Source organism: Hypanus sabinus, chromosome 4 (assembly GCF_030144855.1).
Source record: "Hypanus sabinus isolate sHypSab1 chromosome 4, sHypSab1.hap1, whole genome shotgun sequence".
Classification (NCBI taxonomy): Eukaryota; Metazoa; Chordata; class Chondrichthyes; order Myliobatiformes; family Dasyatidae; genus Hypanus; species Hypanus sabinus.
In genome coordinates, this window is record NC_082709.1 from 81886432 (window position 1) to 81910068 (window position 23637).

The 23637-nt window shown below is 46.1% G+C and overlaps 1 protein-coding gene across 10 annotated transcripts in view; it reads right to left on the reverse strand.

The window, feature by feature from the left end:
- Positions 1-6: 6 nt before the first annotated feature.
- spega (striated muscle enriched protein kinase a) overlaps positions 7-23637 on the reverse strand; it is a 237721-nt gene continuing 214090 nt past the window's right edge. For all 10 annotated transcript variants that reach the window (XM_059967544.1, XM_059967547.1, XM_059967543.1 and 7 more), the window contains 7 exons: positions 23201-23368; positions 21862-21984; positions 21116-21292; positions 14090-14519; positions 8917-9156; positions 2563-2786; positions 7-491 (listed from right to left, as the gene is read on the reverse strand). In XM_059967544.1, coding sequence (XP_059823527.1) covers positions 412-491; positions 2563-2786; positions 8917-9156; positions 14090-14519; positions 21116-21292; positions 21862-21984; positions 23201-23368 — 1442 coding nt within the window. In that variant the 3' untranslated portion in view covers positions 7-411. The remainder of the gene's footprint in view (positions 492-2562; positions 2787-8916; positions 9157-14089; positions 14520-21115; positions 21293-21861; positions 21985-23200; positions 23369-23637) is intronic.

Here is a 23637-nt window from a genome sequence, read left to right on the forward strand (position 1 = left end):
GTGCTAGGTGCCTGACTGCACTGCTAATGGAGGTGTGGAAGCAGATAAAATAGAATAATTTAGACAGGCGGGGTGTGGAGGGATTCCAGCCGTGAGCAGACAAGCAGGTTTAGATATTTTGGCTGCATGGTTGACACAGGCATCGTGGGCTGAAGGGCCTGTTCCTCTCCTATGTTCCACTGGCTGCGTTGGAGCTGGAGTGTTCTTTCCTTGCCTGTTCCCCATGACACCCTCCCAGCCCCACATGCAAGCACAGGGAGCAGAGTCACTGGCACTGGCCCCCTCCCATGGTAAACATAGGCGCCAGAGGAACAGACAACCGGTCAGCAAGCTTTGCCGGCCATCAGGCAGGACGCAGCCCCAGCCGGCCCTTTCCATCGTTGTGCTCACACACACCAATAAATGCTCTACTCACATGATGTAGACCAGCACGCCCAGACCCCAGATATCAGCCGGTGGTCCGATGGGGTCGCCCTTCATCATCTCAGGAGCTTGGGGAGGGAGAGGGAGAGAGATAGAGCAAGGAGAGGAGGTCAGAGAGAGAGAGAGCGAGAGAGAGAGAGAGAGAGAGAGAGAGAGAGAGAGAGAGAGGAAGAGATGGAGAAAGACAAAGGGGAAAGAGGGGTTGGGAAATAGGGGCAGAAAGGGTGAAAGAGAGAGTGGTGTGGAAAGAGAGTGTGAGAGAGTGAGAAAGAGGGGACAGGAGAGAGGGAAGAGAATGAGAGGTGAGAGAGGGAGAGAGATGGATAGGCAGACAGACAGAGTGACAAAACAAGAGAAAGAATAATCAGTTAGGGATTCTGAGACTACTTAAAAGATACTGGAGGATGTGGGAGAGAGGGATGACGAAAGATGGGAAGAGAGGTTGGAAGGATGGGAGAGAGAAAGAGGGGAAGAGGAGAGAGAGATAAAGAGAGATAGAGAGAAAAAAAGAGAGAGAGAGAGAGAAAACAGGGGAGGAAGAGTGGACAGGGAGAGGAAGAGAGGATGGGGGAAGGAAGAGAGGACGGGGAGAGTAGGAAGAGGGACATATAATGAAAATGAGAGAAGGGGGAGAGCTGATGGGGTTTGGTAAGAGAGGGTGAGATTGCAAGTGAGGGAGCAAGGAAAATTGGATACTGGACTGTGATGAATCATAGAGAGAGAGAGAGATGGACAGAGGGGTAGAGAGAATGAGAGAGAGATGGGGAGATGGAGGGAGGGAAAGAGAGAGAGAGAGAAAGAGAGAGAGAGAGAGAGAGAGAGAGAAAGAGAGAGAGAGAAAGAGAGAGCGAAAGACATAAAGAGAGGGAGAACAAGGTAATAGTAATAGTAATAGGGTGGAGATCTACAATGCATAATCAAGCACTGGGTTTTTGTCCTGAATGCTCCACTGTAATTTTTCAGCCACAGGAGGTGATATTTGCAATACTTACAGCCATCTAATTAGACCCACTTTTCTGTTCAGGGGATGAGAGTTAGTGACCATCAACTGTAGCAGCAACTCAGACAAAAAACCACCAGGAGTGACCAGACACACATGTTCAAGCAGAGGTGTGCGTGCGTGTACACACACACTCACACACACACACTTTGTGGACTGTGTGCAGATCTGTTTACTAAACTGTAGGAAGGATGTGCCTATGCTGGAGACAGAGCAGAAAGGATTCACGAGGATGTAACCAAGACTGGAGGGTTTGAGTTCTGAGGAGAACTTCAAGATGGCACTGAAATGTGGGCTCTGTTGAGATTGTGGCTCTGACTTGTTTTTTAAGTTTGTAAGGATGGTTTTGGGGACAGAGTGGGGAGTTAGAGGTCAGGTTAGACACAGGGATGGGGAGGAATTAGTTTAGGGCTTAGAGACAGGGATGGGGAGGAGTTGGAGGTCAGATCTCCACTCAGTGTTCCATGTTTGAAGTCTAACGACAAAAGTGGGTGAGAAGGGACATCTGGAATCAGGACCTCCTCTCTGCGCTCGAATGCTAGCAATGGGGATGAAGGACAACCATGATTATCAGGCATGAGGGCCGGTCAGTCAGTACACCCAGAGTTCAAGCCACGGGGTCTTGTCTTTGGCTACATGCACAGTTTCTCAAACACATTCTGTCCCCTACATATTATCACAGTCTCTCACATATGCTCTCGCTCTCTCTCACACACACACCCAATCTCTCACCCACAGACACACACACTCTCTCACACACATAGGCTCTCTCTCACATGCACACACAAATATACTTACTATCTCTCACATACACTGTCTGTTTCTTACACAGATGCTCTTGCTCACATACAGACACCTCCTCCTTTAATTATTCTGGTTGGCCAAGACCTCACTGCCACAGCCACATCTACCCATGACATCCAGTAACTTCTGGCCAGTCACAACAGCTGTGTCCTGCTGGAGTCATGCTGCCCTAGAGACAGGAGAGCTCGGAGAGGGCACCATTGGGCAGTAGATTCCCTGTGGATCCTCCTGGATCCCTGGTGGAGAGCGGCCGATGATCCTGAGCCTGGGTCAGTGGGAGAGGGACAAGGGAACATGCTCGGGGGGGGGGGGGGGGACACAGGCTCCATACTCACACATGTATTCCAGTGTGCCCACGCGATGCCCCAGAGCCCTAGGCACGATCGGATTGAAGAAGTGGGCACTGCCAAAGTCCACCAGCTTGACGGCATTGAGGAAGGTGACGATGATGTTGTCAGGCTTTATGTCCAAGTGGACGATCCGGCGACTGTGGAGATATTCCAGTCCCTGCAGGATCTGAAGGATATATCCCACCACATCATCCTCCGAGTACCGAAACCTGGGAGAGGAGGGACAGGAGTCAGTGATCACCCCTCCCAGGCAGGAGACTGATGTCTGGACCCATTCTGGAACCATCTGTAGGCTGACCGATCAAAAAGTATTACTAGCATCTACCCACATCGAAGTTTCGCAAACACAAGCTATTCGGCCCATCAAGTCTATATCAACTACGAACCACTCATTGACACTAATTCAATGTAAATCCCATTTGAATTTCCTCACATTCCCTTCAATTCCCCCGGATTCCACCCCTCCGATTAACCCACCCACCCTATATGTCTTAGGGATGTGGGAGGGAACCAGAGTACCTGGGGAAACCAACGTGGTCACAGAGAAATGTGCAAACTCCACACCCACAGCACCACTGGTGTCAGCTGTCAATGAAACGATGCTATCTGTCAATCAAGTGATTCAAACCATGTTAACCTGTTCTCAAACCACGTTACTTTCCTAGTTGTGAGATACTCCTTGTCATTCAAGCAAGTTTACCATCAATCAAATGGTGTCCCTGTTAATTTGGTAAGAATGTAATCTGTCACTTGCCAGTCTTGTGGTCTCCCTGTTAAGCTTCATCACCCATGAATCAAACTACATTACCGATCATTAAAATAGTCACTGGTCAATTGGGCCAATTGGGCGTTTTGTGTTATTGAGACCATGTTACCTGTCACAGCAAGACCATGTTACCTGTCAGTGAGACTATATTAACTGCCAACGAGAATTCCAAAACCTAAAATCATAAGTGTGATAAAAATCTTTACATAATAACGTCATCATGTCAGACCAGCCTCTTAAAGTGAAACCCCAACTCAATGTCAGTGGTTATGTACACTTCTCCCAATTACATTACCGTACACAGGACCCACAGAATTCACTAAAACCGTCATTGTGAGCCCACCTGAAGCTCGGTTTAGCCTCCCAGCTCGGACTAGTTCAGACATGCGTTAACCTGCTTGTGGCCATGTTGTAATGCCAGGAGCATGGCAGTAGAATACCCCAAATCTTGGTAGGTCAGTGTAAGGCATCTACCAAAATACGTGTGGTAGGAGGAGGAGCTTAGGAGGACTAATGGTGGCCCCTTTGCTTGCATCTTCAGGAACAACTCTATTTCCATCTTTAATATCTCTATTTTTCCCTTTCAGGGTTCTTTTGAAGACCCCGACCTGGAGTTACACGCTGACTTTGGTTCTTTGCGTGAATGGGACCTGCTCTCTGGGTTTCACGACTGGCCGTTATTCGACACGCCAGGGGCTTGGCCTAAGAGCTCAGCTCGCCTTCGAAGGGCCAAGATCTCATGGCTCTGGAGACAGGCAGATCGAAGGTCAGTGTCCGGGCAGATTGATGTGTCATGGGAGATGGAAGATCTACGGTTGTATGCCCAGAAACCTGAGATCTTTTGCCCAGAGCTCGGAAAAAGCGACGCAACAGACTTTTAATATCATAAACCAGTGAGTTGTTTGGTATGTCTCCCCTCTCGCTGTGAAACAGAGACTCCTCTTTTTCCCTTATTAGGGAGAGAGAGAGCCTGTGGTATGTCGAATACTGGGTGAGCAAGTTGTCTTTGGGGTAACTGCAAGTCTGTGTCTTTGCTGTGGCTTTGCTCATGCTTGAGTGCTCGTTGGTGGGTGCCGATGCTTCTTTTTGCTAGTGGGGATCATTGCTGCTGACGTTTACGCACCGGAGGGAGGGGAGCTGGAGGGGGAGCTTTGGGGTTCTAACATTTAACTGTCATTCATTCTTTGGGGGCACTCCTCTGTTTTCTTGGATGTTTGTGAAGAAAAAGCATTTCAGGATGAATATTGTATACATTTCTCTGACATTAACTGTACCTTTGAAATCTTTCATTTACCCCTCTTATCAATGATAAAAGTCTTTTCTCCCTGTTCCAAAATTCAGAATGGGCCATTGCAACGGGCCAAAGGGTATGTTGCTGTGCATCACGGTGAACAGAGACAAACGAGATGGAACGTAGGTCAACAGAAACCCAAGAGAGCTGCATGCCATGCTGGGAGGCAGGAATAGGTGAAAAGGAATTGAATTTACTGAGGAGGGTGGAATGCTGTTGAGAGGCCGACCAAGCGGTCATGGCGTCAGGAATAAAATCACCTGGATGCACATATACCAACTCAGCCACGCACCTCTTTTGGAGCAGCTCTGAACCCCAGCAGGACTCATGGGAGATGATCATGTCATTGGGCAGGGAAGCCCTCAGAAGAGTGGTGAAACCACTCACGTAGGCCATTGGACTGCGGGTGTTACGCCGTGATGTGATGCAGCCTAATGCCAAGGTTCTGGGCCATCGCAGCCCAGCAGTTTGTAGTGATTTGGGGACCGCAGTCAGGGGAAACATCAGATGGGGTGCAAAACCGAGCAACCCAGGAGCTGATGAATGCCTGAGCCCCGTCTGCGGCCGTCGTTGATGCTAGAGGGATGACCTCTGACCACCTGGTGGTACGGTCCACCACGGTAAGTGGCTGTGTGAAACCGTGGTGGGGGGGGGGAGGGAACCAACCAGGTCCCCAATGACATGGCCAAACTGTTGATCAGGGGCCCCAAAAGGGGCCAATGGCACCTAAGCATGATGGTTAATTTTTGCCCGCTGGCACTCCCCATGTCCTTTCTAAGGCCATGCCAAACAAACTTTAGTGCGACCAGTGAGCCTTACACCCCAGATACCAGAGGTCATATATGGGGTTGAAAACTGTCTGTCTCCTGTACGCTGGTACGATGGGGCAAGGGTGACCGGTTGAGACATCGCACAGGAGAGAAACCCCAGCCTTCCCAGAACTTCATATCAGCTAACCACAGGCCTGCGACTGGTGTTCAGTAAGCCTGGACCTCTGGGTCAGTATCTTGTTTTGCAGCCATTCTGGAATAGTCAACCCCTATGTGTATGGCCTCAAAGGTTGGCCACAAGAAGCAATCAGCTATGGGATAATATTTCCCCTTGCTATGTTGTGAACTCTGATATGTAGGCCAGGTGGCGTTGCTGCCATGTAGACCCAGGGTCATCATGTGCATAAGAGGGTTGTGGTCAATGACTGCTGTGAAAATGGTGACCCTCCAGAAGTCGTGGGCATCTTAATGATGGGGGTCTTGCTGACTGGGCTTATAGATGTGTCATCAGCAAGTCAAGCCTTGGCTTGTACAAACCCAGCGACGGCACTTTGCTCGCAAAACTCCAGCAGGTTCAGAGTGTCTAAGCTGACCTCTGGAATAGTCCTATCACTTCAGGGGCAGCAAAATAGACTCAGGCATTTCAAAGTTAATGAAACCCGTTACACATTTTATTCAACTCCAGAACGAAAACACAAAAGTGCACTAGAAATATTTACGTAATAACATCATCATATCAGACCAGCCTCTTAAAGTGAAACCCCAATTCAATGTCAGTGATTATGAGTTATGTACATTTCCACCAGTTCTGTTAAATAACACAGTCAATGAGGCCATGTTATCTGTTAATGAGACCGTATTACCCATCAATGACATCATGTTACCCATTAATGAGACCACGTTACCCGTCAGTGAGATCCCATTACCTGGTAATGAGTTCACTTTATGCTTACCTGGTAATGAGTTCACTTTTGCTGGGTAATGAGACTACATTACCCAGCAAAAAGACCACGTTACCCATCAGCAAGAGCACGTGTGATTTGGTTACTGAAGGAGTAGGACTGGCAGCTCAATATTCCGGGTTCTGTTGTTTTAGACATGACAGAGCAGGAGGCATTACTAGCCAGGGAAAACGTCATGGCAGTGCTCCATCAGGACAGACTGGAGAACTCGGCTGATAAGGCTTAAGGATGGGAATGAGAAATAAGATTGGTATGGCCATGTTAATAGGGCTATATTACAGAGTACCCAACATTCCGCAGGATTTAGAGGAACAAGCTTGTAGAGAGATCACAGACTGTTGCAAGAAACACAAGGTTGTTATAGTAGGTGATTTAAACTTTCCACACACTGACTGGGACTCCCATACTGTAAAAGGACTAGATGGGATTAAATTTGTCAAATGTGTTCAGGAAAGTTTCCTTCATCAGTACGTAGAAGTCCCAGCGAGAGAGCACGTAATACTGGATCTGCTGTTAGGGAATGAGACAGGGCAGGTGACAGAAATTTGTGCAGGGGAACACTTTGCATCCAGTGACCACAATGCCATTAGTTTCAAAGTAAATTTGCAAAAAGATAGGTCTGGTCTGCGGGTTGAGATTCTAAATTGGAGAAAGGCCAATTTTGATGGTATCAGAAAGGATCTGGCAAGTGTGGACTGGGACAGGCTGTTTTCTGGCAAAGGTGGAGGCCTTCAAAAGTAAAATTTTGTGAGTACAAAGCTTGTCTGTGCCTGTCAGAATAAAAGGTAAACATAACAAGTGTAGAAAGCCTTGATTCTCAGGAGATATTCAGGCCCTGGTTAAGGAAAATAATGAGCTGCGTAACAGATATGGGCAGGAAGAAACACATAAGATGCTTATGGAGTATAAGAAATGCAAGAGGAAACCAGAAAGAAATCAGGAGGGCGAAAAGAAGGCATGAGGTTGCCCTAGCAGACAAGGCAAAGGAGAATCCTAAGGGATTCTACAGATAAGTTAAGAGCGAAAGGATTACAAGGGACAAAATTGGCCCTCTGGAAGATCAGAATGATAATCCATGTGTAGAGCCAAAACAGATGGGGGAGATCTTAATTCTTTTTTACATTTGTGCATACTTGGGAAATGGACAGAATCTACAGAAGTGAGGCAAAGCGACACCAACCTCATGGAGCCCGTACAGGTTACAGAGGAGGAGCTGTTTGCTATCTTGAGGCAAACTTGGATGGATAAAACCCCAGGGACAGACAGTGTGTTCCCTCGGATCCTATGGGAGGCAAGTGCAGAAACTGCCACGGCCTTAGCAGAGATATTTAAATCATCCTTAGCAACAAGCGAGGTACCGGTGGATTGGAGGGCAGCCAATGTTGTTCCACTGTTTAAATAAAGCTGTAAACAGAAACCAAGAAATTATAGGCCCGTGTGTCTGACGTCAGTTGTAGGAAAGTTATTGGAAGGTATTCTAAGAGACTGGATTTATAAGTATTTGGATAGACATGCACTGATGGTCAGCATGGCTTCATCTGTGGTAGGCCATGTCTAACCAATCTTATAGTTTTTCAAGGAAGTTACCAGGAAAGTGGATGAAGGCAAAGCAGTGGACGTTGTCTACATGGACTTTAACAAGGCACTTGACAAGGCCCCGCATGGGAGGTTGGTCAAGAAGGTTGAGTGGCTCAGCACACAAGATGAGGTAGTAAATAGGATTAGACATTGGATTTGTGGGAGAAGTCAGAGAGTGATAATAGATAGTTGACTCCCTGACAGGAGACCTGTGACTAGTGGTGTGACCCAGGGATTGGTGCTGGGTCCTTCGTTATTTGTCATCTACATCAATGATCTGGATGATAATGTGGTTAACTGAATCAGCAAATTTGCAGATGACACTAAGATTGGGGGAGTAGTGGCCAGCGGGGAAGGCTATCTTGGTTTGCAGAGGGAAAAATGGTAGATGGAATTTAATGTAGACAGTGTGAGGTTTTGCACTTTGCTAGGACAAACTACTTCTCTATGACTCTATTATGTTTCAAGGAGACATTGCTTGTCAAGAAGACCACATTACCTCCCAATAAGACCACTTTACCCATCAGCGACACTGCATTATCAGTCAACAGAACTGCATTACCTGTCAATGAGACCATGTTACCTGTCAGCAAGACCACATTAACAGTCAACAAGACCACATTAACAGTCAACAAGACCACGTTAACCTGTCAATGAGACCATATTACTTGTCACCAAGACCACGTTTCCTGTCAGAGTACGTTGCCGGTCAACAAGACCATGTTACCTGTCAATGAGACCACATTACGTATCAATAAGACCGCATTAAATGTGAGACCACATTAAATGTCAATGAAACCACATTGCCTGTCAATGAGACCATGTCACCCATCAATCAGACCACGTTACCTATCAGTGAGATCACATTAAATGTCAATGAGACGACATTACCTGTCAATGAGACCTTGTTGCCTGTCAATGGGACCATGTTACCTGTCAACTAGACCATGTCACCAGTTAATGAGACATTACCTGTCAATCAGACTGTAGAGTATCTCCTTGCCCATGCAGTTTTCTGCAATGAGTACCAGGTATCGAGGGGTGACATAGGCTTCATGGAGACACATGATCCTTTCATGGTGGAGGGCTTTGAGGACCTCATACTCTTGGAGGACTGCTTGTTTGTTCTCTCCTTCGTAATGGATAATCTTAGCCATGAAAATCTTCCCAGTGGAGTTTTCTTTACACTCTCGGACCACACCAAAACGGCCTCTGGAAGGGGAAGAGAGTACATTCGTAATAGAAGATACTCCTGTTCCCGAACATGGAACACGGTCAGCATGGACATGGGTGTAGAACATAGCATGCGTGAACACAAACATGGAACACAGCGAGAATATGGACATGGCCCAAACCACACAGAACACAGCTTGGACACAGACATGACCCCAAACACACGAAACACAACAAGGACTGCGCTTTCTCTGGTGACAGACCCCCACACCTTGGAGGGCAACTGTGAAGTTACAGTAGTACAGACCTCCTCTGTGCCCTCTCTAAGACTCTGATGCCTTCCCAAACTGCTGAGCCCCAGAACTGGCTGCAGTTCTCCAGCTGGGGCCTGGCCAGTGTTTCATTTTGTGCTCAGCTCACGGCTGACAACTCAATGAGTGGGTCCCACTACTTTGTTTTCAGGTACAGCCCTCTTGTGTTTAATATCAGCTGATCAATGCTCGGTTTCAGCTCCACCTTCCTCTCTGATCCCCATGACCTCTATAAATAAATCTTTGTCTCCACAGAGAGAATCCTAAAGATTCACAGTCCCCAGATGGAAGAAATTCCTCCTCACCCTCATATTCTGTATGGGTAGCCTCCAATTCAATGGCACAGACACTGATTTTTCCAGCTTCCAGTAATGCACTCCCCCTTCCCTTCATTTGTCTTTTCCCATTCACCATTCTGGCTCCACTCTTACCCTTTCTCTTTCCTCACATACCTATCCTATTCCCTTTGGTTGCCCTCCTCCTTTCCTTTCTCCAAAGGTCCACTCTCCTCTCCTTTCAGATTCCTTCTTCTTCAGCCTTTTGCCTCTTCCATCTATCATTTGCCAGCTTATACTTCTTTCCTTCAACCACCCCACCCTCATTTTTTCTGAACTGCCCCCTTCCTTTCCAGTCTGGATTAAGGGTCTCGGCTTTTTATTCCTCTTCATAGATGCTGCCTGACTTGCTAAGTTCTTTTAGCATTTTTGTATGTTCCTCCTCACCTTGTTATTAATATCCCAGCCTTATGCTGAATATGCCATGCTTCAAGGTGGAACAGACAACAGTAAAACATAGGAAGAGGCCCTTTGGTGCACAACGTTTATACCAAACACAATTCCATATTAAACTAAACTTCTTCTGCTTGCATATGATCCATAGCTCTAAAACTAAAACAGAACACAGAACAGTACAGGCCCTTCAGCCCACAATGTTGTGCTGACCTTTTAACTTACTGCATAATCAATCAACACTTCCTTCCTACATAAGCCTCCATTTGTTGTCTCCCATGTGCCTATCTAAGGGTCTTTTAAATGTCCATAATGTATCTGTCTCTACCAGCACCTCTGGCAGCATGTTCCAAGGACCCACAACGCTGTGTGAAAAAAAACCTGCTTCTGAGATCTCCCCAAACCTTCTTCCAGTCACTTTTAAACCATGTTTGCCATTGCTGACTCCAGATAAAGGCAATGGCTGTCCACTCTGTATCTCTACATCCTAGCAGAAGGCACCAATCCAAGCTCACTGAGAACACACACCAGTCCTCACTGAGGGGTCAGCAGTGGAAAGGGTGAGCTGCTTCAAGTTCCTGGGTGTCAACATCTCTAAGGATCTACCCTGGGCCCAACATATTGATGCAATCATGAAGAAGGCATGCCAGTGACTCTACGTCATTTGGGGTTTGAGAAGACCTGGTATCTTATAAAAGACTTAGATTTCTACAGAGCAATCTGACTGCATAACTGCCTGATATGGAGTTTCTGATGAAGAAGATCACAAGAGTCTGCAGAGAGTTGTTGTAGACTCAACCAGGTCTGTCATAAGTACAACCCCCCCCCCCCCCCCCCATCATCGAGGACATCTTCATGAGAGAGTGCCTCAAGATGCTGGCATCCATCATTAAAGACTGGATTTTGTCCTCTTCTCATAACTACCATTGGGAAGGAGACTCTGGAGCTTAAAAACCCAAGCTCAATGACTTCTTCCTCTCCATCATCAGACTTCTATTGGGCCTGTGAACCTCCTTATTTCTTTTAAACTTTGTACTATTTATTTATTTTTAAAATTATAGCAACCATTTGTCTTTACACTGCACTGCTGACACAAAACAATAAATTTGACATAAGTCAGTAATAATAAACCTGGTTCTAATTCTGAGAGGGGAAAACTATGGTATCAAATTTTAAGGGAAGTTATGGTGCATTCTGATGATCAGTGCAGAAGAAATCCATCAGGATATCACCTGGAGTGGAAAGATGTAGTTATAAGGAGAGCTTGGATAACTGGGTTTGTTCTCATTAGACCGTATGACATTTGGTGGTTTAAAAAATTATGAGAGGCATTGACTGGTAGAGGATCAGAGTCTCCATCCCAAGGCAGGGGAGTCAAGAACTAGAAGGCACAGATTTAAGGTGAGACAGGAGAAATTTAAAGGAAACCTGAGGGTAAGTTTCTTTTAAAAGTTAAATGACCAAAAAATGCACAGAGACAGAAGTGATTCTACAGATGCTGAAATTTTGAGTAACACCCATAAAATGCTACTCAGTAGGTCAGATATCTCCCTTGCAGGGGAATGTTTTGGACCCAATGTGTCTACTTCTTCAGGAGGCTAAAGAAATTTGGCATGTCCCTGTTGATTCTAAGCTATTTTCATTGATACACCTTTGAAAACATTTTATCCGAAAGAATCACGGCATGGTACAGTAACTGCTCTGCAAGTGACCACAAAAAACTGCTGAGTACTGGACATAGCTTAGCATATCACAGAAACCAGCCTCCCCTCTACGGACTCGATCTATCCATCCCACTGTCTCAGTAAAATCAAAGACCCTTCCCACCCAGGCATTCTCTCTCTTCCCCTCTCCCACTGGGAGGAAGATACAAAAGCCTGAAAGCACGTACCACCAGGCTCAAGGACAGCTTCTAACCTGCTGTTATTAGACTATTGGATGGATCCCTAGTATGATAAGATGGATTCTCGACCTCACAATCTACTTGTTATGGCTTTGTTCGTTATTGTCTGCCTGCAGCACTGCCACCTTCTCTTCAACTGCTACATTTTTTTTCTGCATTCTGTTATTGTTCTTCTTTATAGTACCTCAATCTGCTGTGTACCGAACTGATCTGAATGAAAAGCATGCAAGGAAATATATCTCGATACATGTGACAATAATTCCAATATTACACAGAGGGTGGTGAATATCTGGAATGAACTGACAGAGGAGATGGTTGAGGCAGATACAGTAACAATTTTTAAAAGGTGTTTGGACAGGTACTTGGATAGGAAAGGTCTAGAGGGATATGAGCCTAACATAGGAAAATGGGATTAGTGTAGATTGGTATCACAGTCAGGTGAAAGAGAGGTAAGCTGAAGGGACTGTTTCTGTGTTGTACAACACTATAACTATTTTCCCTGGAGGGGTGACTGTATAGATGTGTAGAAAACCATGAGGTGGTTGGTCACTGCGTAGGGCAGCCTGAAAGTAGAGGGCACAGGTTTAAGGTGAGAAGAGAAAGATTTAAAGGGGAGCTGAGGGGCAACATTTACCACACAGAGGGGGGTGGGTATGCAGAACAAGCTGATAGAGGAAATGTTTGAGGCAGGTATAATTAAAAATTTTAAAAGGCATTTGGACAGGTAATAAGACCATAATTCTGCTCATAGTACCAACAGAATTAGGCCATTTGGCCCATTAAGTCTGCTCTACTACTCCATCAAGGCTGATTTATTTTCCCTCTCAACCCCATTTTCCTGCCTTCTCCCGTAACCCATGATGCCCTATCTAATCAAGAACCAATCAACTTCTGCTTTAAATATACCCAATGATTTGGACTCCACAGCCATCTGGAGATAGAGGGACAGGAAAATTTCAGAGGGATATGGGCCAAAGAGCTCTAACCACCCTCTAAGTGAAAAACTTGCCTTTCTCTTTAAATCTTTCCCCTTCACCTTAAACCTATGCAGTCTAGTTTTGGGTCAGCATCGACCAGTTGGGCCAAGGGCCTGTTTCTGTGCTGTATACCTCTATGATTCCATGAACACCTCCTCAGTGTTCCTTCCTTTTATGCACTATTTATTCTGTAATTTATAATAATTTTATTTCCCGGCCCAGAGGAAAGTTTGAGTGAGCTTGGGCTCTTTGGAGCTAAGGAGGATGAGAAGCATCTTGATAGAGGTGTATAAATTTATGACAGCTATAGATAGAGTGGACACTCTATCTAGTGTCTTTTGCCTGGAGCGACAGTAGCCAATACCAGAGAACAATTTTGAAGCGAGTGGAGGGACATTTAGGGGAAATGTCAGAGATAGGTTATTTTACACAGAGAGTGGTGAGTGTATGGAAGATGTTGAGGCAGATACATTAGGGGCATTTAAGAGACTCTTAGACAGGCAGATGGATGAAAGGAAAATGGAAGGCTATGTGGAAGGGAAGGGTTAGATTGATCTTGGAATAGGTTAAAAGGTTGGTACAACATTGTGGGCTGGTAGGACTGTACTGTGTTAAATTATACATTCTATATTCACTGTACTGCTCTATTTACATCTGCAATGTATTGCTCCATAGTTTGTGTTTCATCTTGTATGTTGTGGGTTCTGTTCTGTGTCCACTCTGTCATTCTACATTCTAAGTTGCATGTTCTATCTGCACTCTACCATTCTACGTTGTAAGTTGCGTTCTATCTGCACTCTACCATTCTACGTTGTAAGTTGCGTTCTATCTGCACTCTACCGTTCTATGTTGTAAGTTGCATGTTCTATCTGCACTCTACCGTTCTATGTTGTAAGTTGCATGTTCTATCTGCACTGCACAGCTGCAGCAGAGCAACACATTTCAATGTCATCTAAGTCAGTGCTAATACACCTGGTTCTGAATCTACAACCGTACACAGATGTGAACGCAAGTTGTAATTGCGCAAGTGAGACGAATCCTGTTGGCAGTTACCTGGCTTTTTCTTCCATGAAGGTATATGGTTTCTGTGGGACCCCGTGCCTGAGGCCCGTGCCGTCTGCCGGTTTGGAGGTGGGGGAGATCCGGGTGGGTGATGCTGAGGGCTCCTGTCCCACTGGGGAGACGCTGGGGGAGGGGGCTGGGGCGACCGAGGGCAGTGGGAGCGGCAATACGGCAGCTGAGGTCGGTGAGATGGGCGGGCTGGGGGCTGCTGGCTTGAGCGGGCTGGGTGTCACTGTGGTCATGAGGTTGGAGTGGAATCGAGAAGGGGAAGGGGCTGTCGTCTTTGCCGGTACGGTGGTTGCTGCCATTGAGGGGCTGGAGGTGGGAATCGTGACAGGGACGGCTGGCTTCACCTTGGCAGAGTACACGGGCACTGGAGAGATTGTAGGGGGTGCTGTTGTTGTTGCTGCTGGCTCTGGCTCTGAAAGACAAACGGGTGGGGGGAATGAGAATTAAACAACAGAAGTTTCGGCAGGCGCCAATCAGACGAAGGCTAGTCCCCAAACCGCACACCAAACTCCCAAAGATGCCTCAACAACAATCTGGCAACAAAAACAGAGAATGGCAGAAAAAACACAGCAGGTCTGGCAGCATCTGTGGAGAGAGAAACCATCAACAGAGATGACTTGATAGAGGTGACCCCATTTCCTGATCCTAAACCAGGTTACTATGAGTTCTATCATCTGCAGCCCAGTGTGTCTAGGAATGTCAGAGATTAATTGCACTTAGTTTTGCTCACCTCATTATAGGAAGGATGCGGAAGCTTTAGAGAGGGTGCAGAGGGGATTTACCAGGATGCTGCCTGGATTGGAGAGCATCTCTTACGAGGTTAGGTTGAATGAGCTACACTCGTAGGGCTTTTCTCTTTGGAGTGAAGGAGGATGAGAAGTGTCTATCAAGACAGAGATGCACAAGATGATAAGAGGCATAGATCAAGTAGACAGCCAGAGACCTTTTTCCCTGGGTGGAAATGGTTAATATGAGGAGACATATTTATAAGGTGACTGGATGTCAGAGGTATTTACACAGAGAGCAGTGGATATGTGAAACCAAAGCAGTGGTAGAGGCAGATACATGAGGGACATTTAAGAGACTCTTGGGCACGGATGATAGAAAAATAGAGAGCTATGTAGGAGGGAGGGGTTAGATTGATCTTAGTAGGTTAAAAGGTTGGCATAACATTGTGGATTGAAGGGCCTGTACTGTGCTGTAAATGTTCTATCTTCTATTTCCATTCTACCTTTACGTCTCTTCTCATAGTCCAGTCCTGGCAACATCTCCTGAATCACACCTGCGCCATCTCCAGCTTAAAGTCATCCTTCCTACTGCTGGACAACCAAAACTCCACACACAATGAGGCTTTAAAAGGCATTGGGCAGAGTATCGTCAGCAGTTTTGGACCCCTTATCTAAGAAAGACTGCTGGCAGTGGAGAGGGTCCAGAGGAAGTTCACTAGAATGATCTGGGGCACGAAAGGGTTAATGTATGAAGCGTGTTCACTGGAGTTTAGAAAAATGAGGAATGGAAATCACATTGAAACCTATTGAATATTAAAAGGCCGAGATAGGATGGATGTAGAGAGGATGTTTCCTGTAGTGGGGAAGTCTAGGACCAGAGGACATGGCCTCAGAATACAAGGACGTCCCTTTAGAACAGAGATGAGGAGCAGTTCATTTAGCCAGAGCGTGGTGAATCTGTGGAATTCATTGCCACAGGAGGCTGTGGAGGTCAAATGATTGGGTATATTTAAAGCAGATTCTGAACCTATGTCTTATGATCATGCACCTTATTGTTTACCCACATTGCACTTTCTCTGTAACTGGTACACTTTATTCTGCATTCTGTTAATGTTTCACTTTATCACAGCTCAGTGCACTGAGTAATGATCTGATCTGTATGAACAGTATGCAAGACCAACATTTCACTGTATCTCAGTGCATGTGACAATAATAAACCAAGTCCAATTCACAAGCTTCTTGCACCACTTGTAGAGTCAAAGGTTCATACAGCACGGAAACAGACCCGTCAGCCCAACTCATCCATGCCAACTGCGTTGTCCAGCAATCTAGTCCCATCTACCCACATTTGGCCCAGCGTCCTCTAAACCTCTCCTATCCATGGATTTATCCAGATGGCTTTTAAATATTGCTAATGTGCCCACCTCAACCACTATTTCTAGCAGCTCATTCCAAATATGTTCCACTCTTTGTTAATGTATTTGTGAAGAAGCTATCTCTCTCTGATGTCCCTTTTAAATCTCTCACCACGGATCTTAACACTTACTGGTTTCCCCAAACCCAACTTTGGCTGTTGATGCATGTCACATTCCACTGTATGTTTCAATGTACATGTGACAAATAAAGCTAATCTTTAAATTGTTTGATCTCCCAAACTGCAGTCCTTCAAATGTATCTGGATTGAAAGCCATTTACCATTCCTTAGTCCAAGATGGTGTTGGTGAAAAATGGTGATGAGCTGCAGGCTGTTTAGAAAACTTCTAAATATGCCTCTTTCGAATTACTTTCACTGCAATCTGCAGCATGCAATTTCCCTCTAAGCAAAGTGGTTTCATAATCTTGTGAAGGATCTGCAGATGTAACTCTCAAGCATGCAGGTATGGCACCTTTAAGGTATATTGCCAAGGCTGTAAGAGAGGGAGGAAAGGAGAACTTCAAGCCAGCCTGAAACACAGAGTAATGAGGCCCCCTCTACCAACAATCTTGTTAGCAAATGTACAATTGCTTGTGAACAAAATCGAGGACCCAAGGGCAAGATTGCTATATTGGAGGGAAATGAGGTATTGCTGTGTTCTGTGTTTCACAGAGACTTGACTCACTCCAGACACGTCGGATGCATCGGTAAGACCTGAAGGCTTCTCAATACACAGGATGTTTAAACTGCTGATTTGGAGAAGGCGAAAGTCCGTTTTTCATGATAAACTCTTAGTGGTGCTCGGATGCAGTGATTTTATCTTACTAGTGATCCTCTGACCTGGAATATCTGATGACCATTTTACTTATCAAGAGTTCTCCTCCGTGATCCTGACTGCAGCTTATCTACCATGAAAAGCTAATGGTGATTGGGCACTTGAGATTGAATGCTGCTATCACCAAACAAGAAACAGCTCACCCTGACACATTTCAATCAATTCAACCAGGCCTTTTTGAAGAAATCTCTGCCCAGTTACAATCAGCATATAATGTATACCACCAGGGGTCCCAGCACACTAAACTACTGCTATTCTGCAATAAGGATTGCCCAGCATTCAATGTCCAGACTGTATTTCAGTACATCTGATCACTTGACTGCCTTTCTCCTATTGTATACCGGCAAAGGCTAAAGAGCAAAGCTCTGGAAATCAGTTCAACAAAGAGGTAGTCGCAGGAGGCAGGTGACCTTTGAATTGGTGGACTGGGTCGTGTTCAACAACTCATCTGTGGGTCTGAATGAATAACCCATGGTTGTCATGGTCTTTATTAAAACAGATGTAGATGAGTGTGTTCCCAAAAAATCATTCAGAGTCCTCCTCAACCAGAAGCCCTGGATGGACCATGAGATCCACAGTTTGTTGAGGGCCAGATCAGAGGCATTCAGGTCCAGCGACCAAGTGAGAGGTAAGAGGTCCAGTTACGATCTCAGGAAAGCCATATTATAGGTGAAGTGGTAATTCCAGACTAAACTTGAATCACTGGAAGACGTTCAACAGCTGTTGCAGGGCACGAATGCTATTAACTCTTGCAAAGTGAAAACAAGTGACATAGGTGACAACAAGGTATTGCTTCCAGATGAGCTGAATGCCTTCTATGCTCGTTGTGACTGTCAAAACACGGAGGAACCTTCACAAACTCCCACAGTCCCTGATATCCCTGTGATTTTGGTTTCTGAGGCTGACGTAAGAGCATCCTTCAGGAGGGCGAACCCAAGGAAAGCATCTGGCTGAGTACTAATGACCTGTGCTATTGAACTGGCTGGAGTGTTCACTGATGTCTTTACCCTCTCACTTCTGCATTCTGAGATACTCACCTGCTTCAAGCAGGCTTCAATTATACCAGTCCCTAAGAAGAACATGGTACTCTACCTCAATGACTATCATCCAGTAGCACTTAACATCTACAGTGATGAAGTGCTTCGAGAGGTTGGTGGTGAAACATTGCAAGTCCTGCCTGTGAAATCCAGTCCTGACGAAGGGTCTTGGCCCGAAGCGTTGACATGCTGAGTTCATCCAGCTTGTTTGTACGTCTCTCTGCCTGTGAAATCCAGTCCTGACGAAGGGTCTTGGCCCGAAGCGTTGACATGCTGCCCGACCTGCTGAGTTCATCCAGCTTGTTTGTACGTCTCTCTGCCTGTGAAGTGACTTGGATCATTGGTTGTTCACTCAATCCTGGATGGCAACGGTGCATAGATCTGGATGCTCTTTATTGACTACAGCTCAGTATTTAGTACCAAGATCCCCTCACAACTAATCAATAAGCTTCAATACTTTGGCCTCAATATCTCCTTTTACCATTGGAACCTTGATTTCCTCAATTGCAGACCCCTGGTCAGTTCAGATTGGCAACAACATCTCCTCCACAATCTCCATCAGCACAGGTATAACACAGGGCTGTGTGCTTAGCCCTCTGCTCTACACACTCTACACTCATGACTGTGTGGTTATGCACAGCTCCAATGCCATACTTAAGTTTGATGATGACACCACTGTTGATGGCTGAATCAAAGTGGTGATGAATCAGCATATAGGAGGGAGAGTGAAAATCTGGCTGAGTGGTGCCACAACAACAACCTCTCACTCAATGTCAGCAAGACCAAAGAGCTGACTATAGACTTCAGGAGGTGGAAATCATTCATCCATGAGCCAGTCCTCATTGGGGTATCTAAGGCAGAGAGGATCAGCAAATTTAAACTTCTCAGTGCTATTATTTCGGAGCACCTGTCCTGGGCCCAGCACGCAAGTGCAATTATGAAGAAAGCACGGCAGTGCCTCTACTTCCTTTCGGCATGACATCTAAAACTCTGATAAATTTCTGTAGGTGTGCGGTGGAGAGTATATTGACTAGTTGAAACGCCAATGCCAAGAACAGAAAATCCTACAATAAGTAGTGGATATGGCCCAGTAAAGCGCTCCCCACCACTGAGCACATCTACAAGGAATGCTCTCTCAGGAAAACAGCAGCCATCATCAGGGCCCTCCACCGTCCCGGCCATGTTCTCTTCTTGCTGCTGCCATCAAGAAGAGGTACAAGAGCCTCAGGACCCACACCACCAGGTTCAGGAACAGTTATTACCCCTCAACCATCAGGCCCTTGAACCAGTAGGGATAACTTCAGTCAACTACTCTTGCCCCATCACACAACTGTTCCCACAACTGATGGATTCACTTTCAAGGACTTTTAATGTCATTCTCTCAATATTTATTGTTTTTTAATTTATCATTATTATTTCTTTTTTACTTTTGTATTTGCACAGCTTGTTGTCTATTACACATTGGTTCTTTGCCTGTCCTATTGGGTGCTGTCTTTCATTGATTCTATTAATGAAAAACTGCACCCACAAGAAAACGTACCTCAGAGTTGTACATAATAACATTTATGAATATTGAACTTCGAACATACCCAGCTGATCAAGATCTCCTGTAATTTTACACAGCCTTCTATTCTATCTACAACACCACCTATTTTAGTATCATCCACAAACTTACAAACCATGCCTCATTCATTCACATCCAAATTGTTTGTATAAATTACAACCAACAAACGTCCCAACACTGACCCCTGTGATACAATACTGGAGACAGATCTCTAGTCTGAGAAACTACTCTCAACTATTGCCCTCTGCTTCCCACCACTGAGTCAATTATGAACCTGTGACATCCCAATGTCCCAACTCAAGTTGCAATGCAAGATCCCAACTCCTCTTCTCAGTGCCCTGACCAATGAATGCAATGCCTTGTTCACTTGTGCCACCATTTACAGGGAAGGGAACAAAGTACCTGCATTCCCCCTACCCTCCAGATCTCTAATATTGAGCAGTTTTGGGCCCCATATCTAAAAGAAGGATGTATTGGCATTGGAGAGGGTCCAAAGGAGGTTTAAGAGAATGATCCCAGGAAATAAATGGTTAATGTATGAGGAGGTTTGATGGCTCCTGAGGCTGTACTTGATGGAGTTTAAAAGAATGACGGAGATCTCATTGAAATCATTCAAATATTGAAAGGCCTAGATAGAGTGAATGTGGAGAGTGTTTCCTATAGTGGGGGAGTCCAGGATTAGAGGGCACAGCCTCAGAATACAAGGGTATCCCTTTAAAACAGAGATAAGAAGGAATTTCTTTAGCCAGAGGGTGGTGGATCTGTGGAATTCATTGCCACAGGCAGGTAGGAGGCCAAGTCATTGGGTTTATTTAAATCAGGGGTTGATAGGTTCTTAAAGCATTGAAGGTTACAGGGAGAAGGCAGAAGAATGGGGTTGAAAGTGATAATAAATCAGCCTTGATGGAATGTTACAGAAGACTCGATGGTTCAAATGCCCCAATTCTACTTTTATGCCTTATGGTCTTATTTATGATTCCCCTGTTCTACCATTGTCTCCAGGGCCCTGCTATTCACTGTGCAGGGGTGGAGAGGGGAGACACTGTAGGTGAGGTCCATCCCTGGCCCACAAGCTGGCTTCAGAATGGACAGAAGCTCCCAATACCACCCCAGTCATGGAACAGTACACAAATGGTTAGCGTAATGCTATTACAGTACTAGCAATCAGCTTTCAATTGCCACTGCTGCCCAGAGTTTGTACCTTCTCCTCGTGACCATGTGGGTTTCCTCTGGGTGATCTGGTTAACTCGCACATTCCGGAGATGGTTAGGGTTAGTGAGTTGTGTATTCTATGTTGGCGTCAGAAATGTGGTGACTCTTGTGGGCTGCCCCACCACATTCTGACTGTGTTGGTTGTTGACGCAAACATTTTGCTGTATGTTTTGATGTACATGTGACAAATAATAATCTCTCCATGACACACGGCTCACCTCTTGCGGCCAGCTTCTCGTCCTCAATGACAATGTTTTCCAAGCTTTGGCTGTAGGGTCCCTGCCCGGCCTTGTTGACGCAGGCGACTCGGAACGCGAGTGTGCCCTCGGTCAGCTCGGTGGCATTGTAGAAGCAGTCGGTGATCCCAGTAGCCATCACTTTCCACAGCTCCTCCCCTGTCAGAGGTCAGCCCATTACACAAATGTACAAATCTTCGACCCACACCACCTACAGCCATGCACCGTGGCAACAGCCTGCCCAAAATGTATCATGGCTCAGTACGGTAGCTGCTCTGCTCTGCTCTGCTGGTCACCGACGGTTGTTGCCACACTCAGCTCATCAGAAGATCCAGCCTGTCTACACTTCTCACTGCCTCAGTAAGACTGCCAGCATAAAGAAAGATCCCACCTACTCTGGACATTCTCTCATTTCCCCTCTCACATTGTGTAGCTGATACAAGAACCACCAGGCTCTCTCCCGCTCTAAAAAGACTATCGAATGGTCCCCTGATACGATAAGATGGACTATTATCGTCACAATTTACCTTGTTATGATCTTGCACTTCACCATATGCCTGTACTGCTCTATCTCTGTAACATTTCACTCTGCATTCTGTTATTATTTTCCCTTGTAATGCTTCAATGCACTGCAGGAATACATTGATCTGTATGAACAGTATGCAAGACAAGCTTTTCACTGTATCTTGGTACACGGGGCAATGATAAACCAATTCCAACACTCTCACCTTTGAGTTTCTGCTCCAGGGTGTAGCTGCATGGACCAGGCGAGTCAGCTGGCTTCCACAGGACCAACGCTGTGTTCTTGTACTTCTGAGGGATCTCAGGGCGTCCTGGTTGCCCAGGTAGACCTAGGAAGCAGAAGGAGAATTGGATTCAGTATTAGGCTAATAGGCAGTACCCTCAGCTCTGCTCCAGAGCACGAATATGTGTCCTCTTCTCATTACTACCAGGCCAAGGTGCAACCAGTCAATGTACTCTCCAACACACATTTGTAGGAGTTTGTCAAAGTTTTAGATGTCATGCTGAATCTTCACAAATTTTTAAGAAGTAGAGGCACTGCCATGCTTTCTTCATAATTGCACTTTCATGTTGAGCCCAGGACAGCTCCTCTGAAATGATAACACTGAGGAATTTAAAGTTGCTGACCCTCTCCACCTCAGATCCCCGATCAGGACTAGCTCACAGACCTCCGTTTTCTTCCTCATGAAGTCAATAATAGGCCCCTTAGTCTTGCTGACATTGAGTGAGAGGTTGTTGCTGTGGCATCACTCAGCCATCAAACTTTACAACTCCTCTCTCGGAGTGTCAGACACCCTGAGCCAATTGGCTGGTCCTGGACTAATTTCCACTTGGCATTATTTACTTATTATTATTTAATTATTTATGGTTTTATATTGCTATATTTCTGCACTATTCTTGGACTGTAACAAAACCCAATTTCCCTCGGGATCAATAAAGTATGTCTGTCTGTCTGTCTGTCTTCACTCTGGCAACCTGTGCGATGACACTGGTGCCAAGCTGTAGGAGAATGATGGGAGATTTGATAGAGGTATGAGGGGTATAGATAGGGTAAATGCAAGCAGGCTTTTTCCACTGAGGTCAGGCGAGACTAGAAACTGGAGGTCATGGGTAAGGGTGAAAGGTGATGTACTTATGAAGTGGAACTCCTTCACTCAGAGGGTGGTGAGAGTGTGGAACGAGCTGCTAGCCGAAGTGGTGGATGTGGGTTTAATTGCAACACTTATGTGAAGTTTGGATAAGTACATGGACAGGAGGGTTATGATGGTTACGATCTGGGCATGACGACGCAGAATAACAGTTCAGCATGGGAAAGACAGGCCAAAGGGTCTGTTTTTGCGCTGCAGAGCTCTGTGACTATGAAACTATCAGAGAATCTGTCCAAAACCTCACTCTGTCCTTTCCCCCAAGCATGACTCCTCCTCCAATCCTATCTCCTTCAGCATCCTCACCCACCACCTCTTTCACTCGCTTAGTGAAAGAGAGCGACCAGATGCTGGAACTGATCGGGGGGTGGGGTGGGCTCTCTTTCTGTGAGGCACTTACGCGCGAGGGATACGGTACAGGAGCTGGCAGCCGTGCCCAGGGCGTTGGAGGCCGTGCATTCGTAGACCCCAACGTCTGTTATCGTGGTCTTCAGGATGGTCACCAGCTGCCGTCCGTCGGCACTTGAGACGACCTTCACACGTTCGTCAGACAGCAGGGGCTTCTGGTCTGAGGGAGAAATACAGGTGGAAGGACTATTAGGCTCGGGGCAGGATGGACTGGAGGTGGAGGTGAAGGGGGGATAGGCTGGGGAGCGAGGAGAGAAGTGGGAGAATGGGCGGAATATTTTCAGAAGGGTAGATCAAAAGGGAGAGACAGAGAGCGAGGGAGGGAGTGAGATGAGAGTGTTAGGGGCTGTAAGGAGTCAGGAGGAGAGGGACCAATGGACACAGGGAGAGAGATAGACAGAGGGAAACAGTGAGACCAAGAGGGAGCTG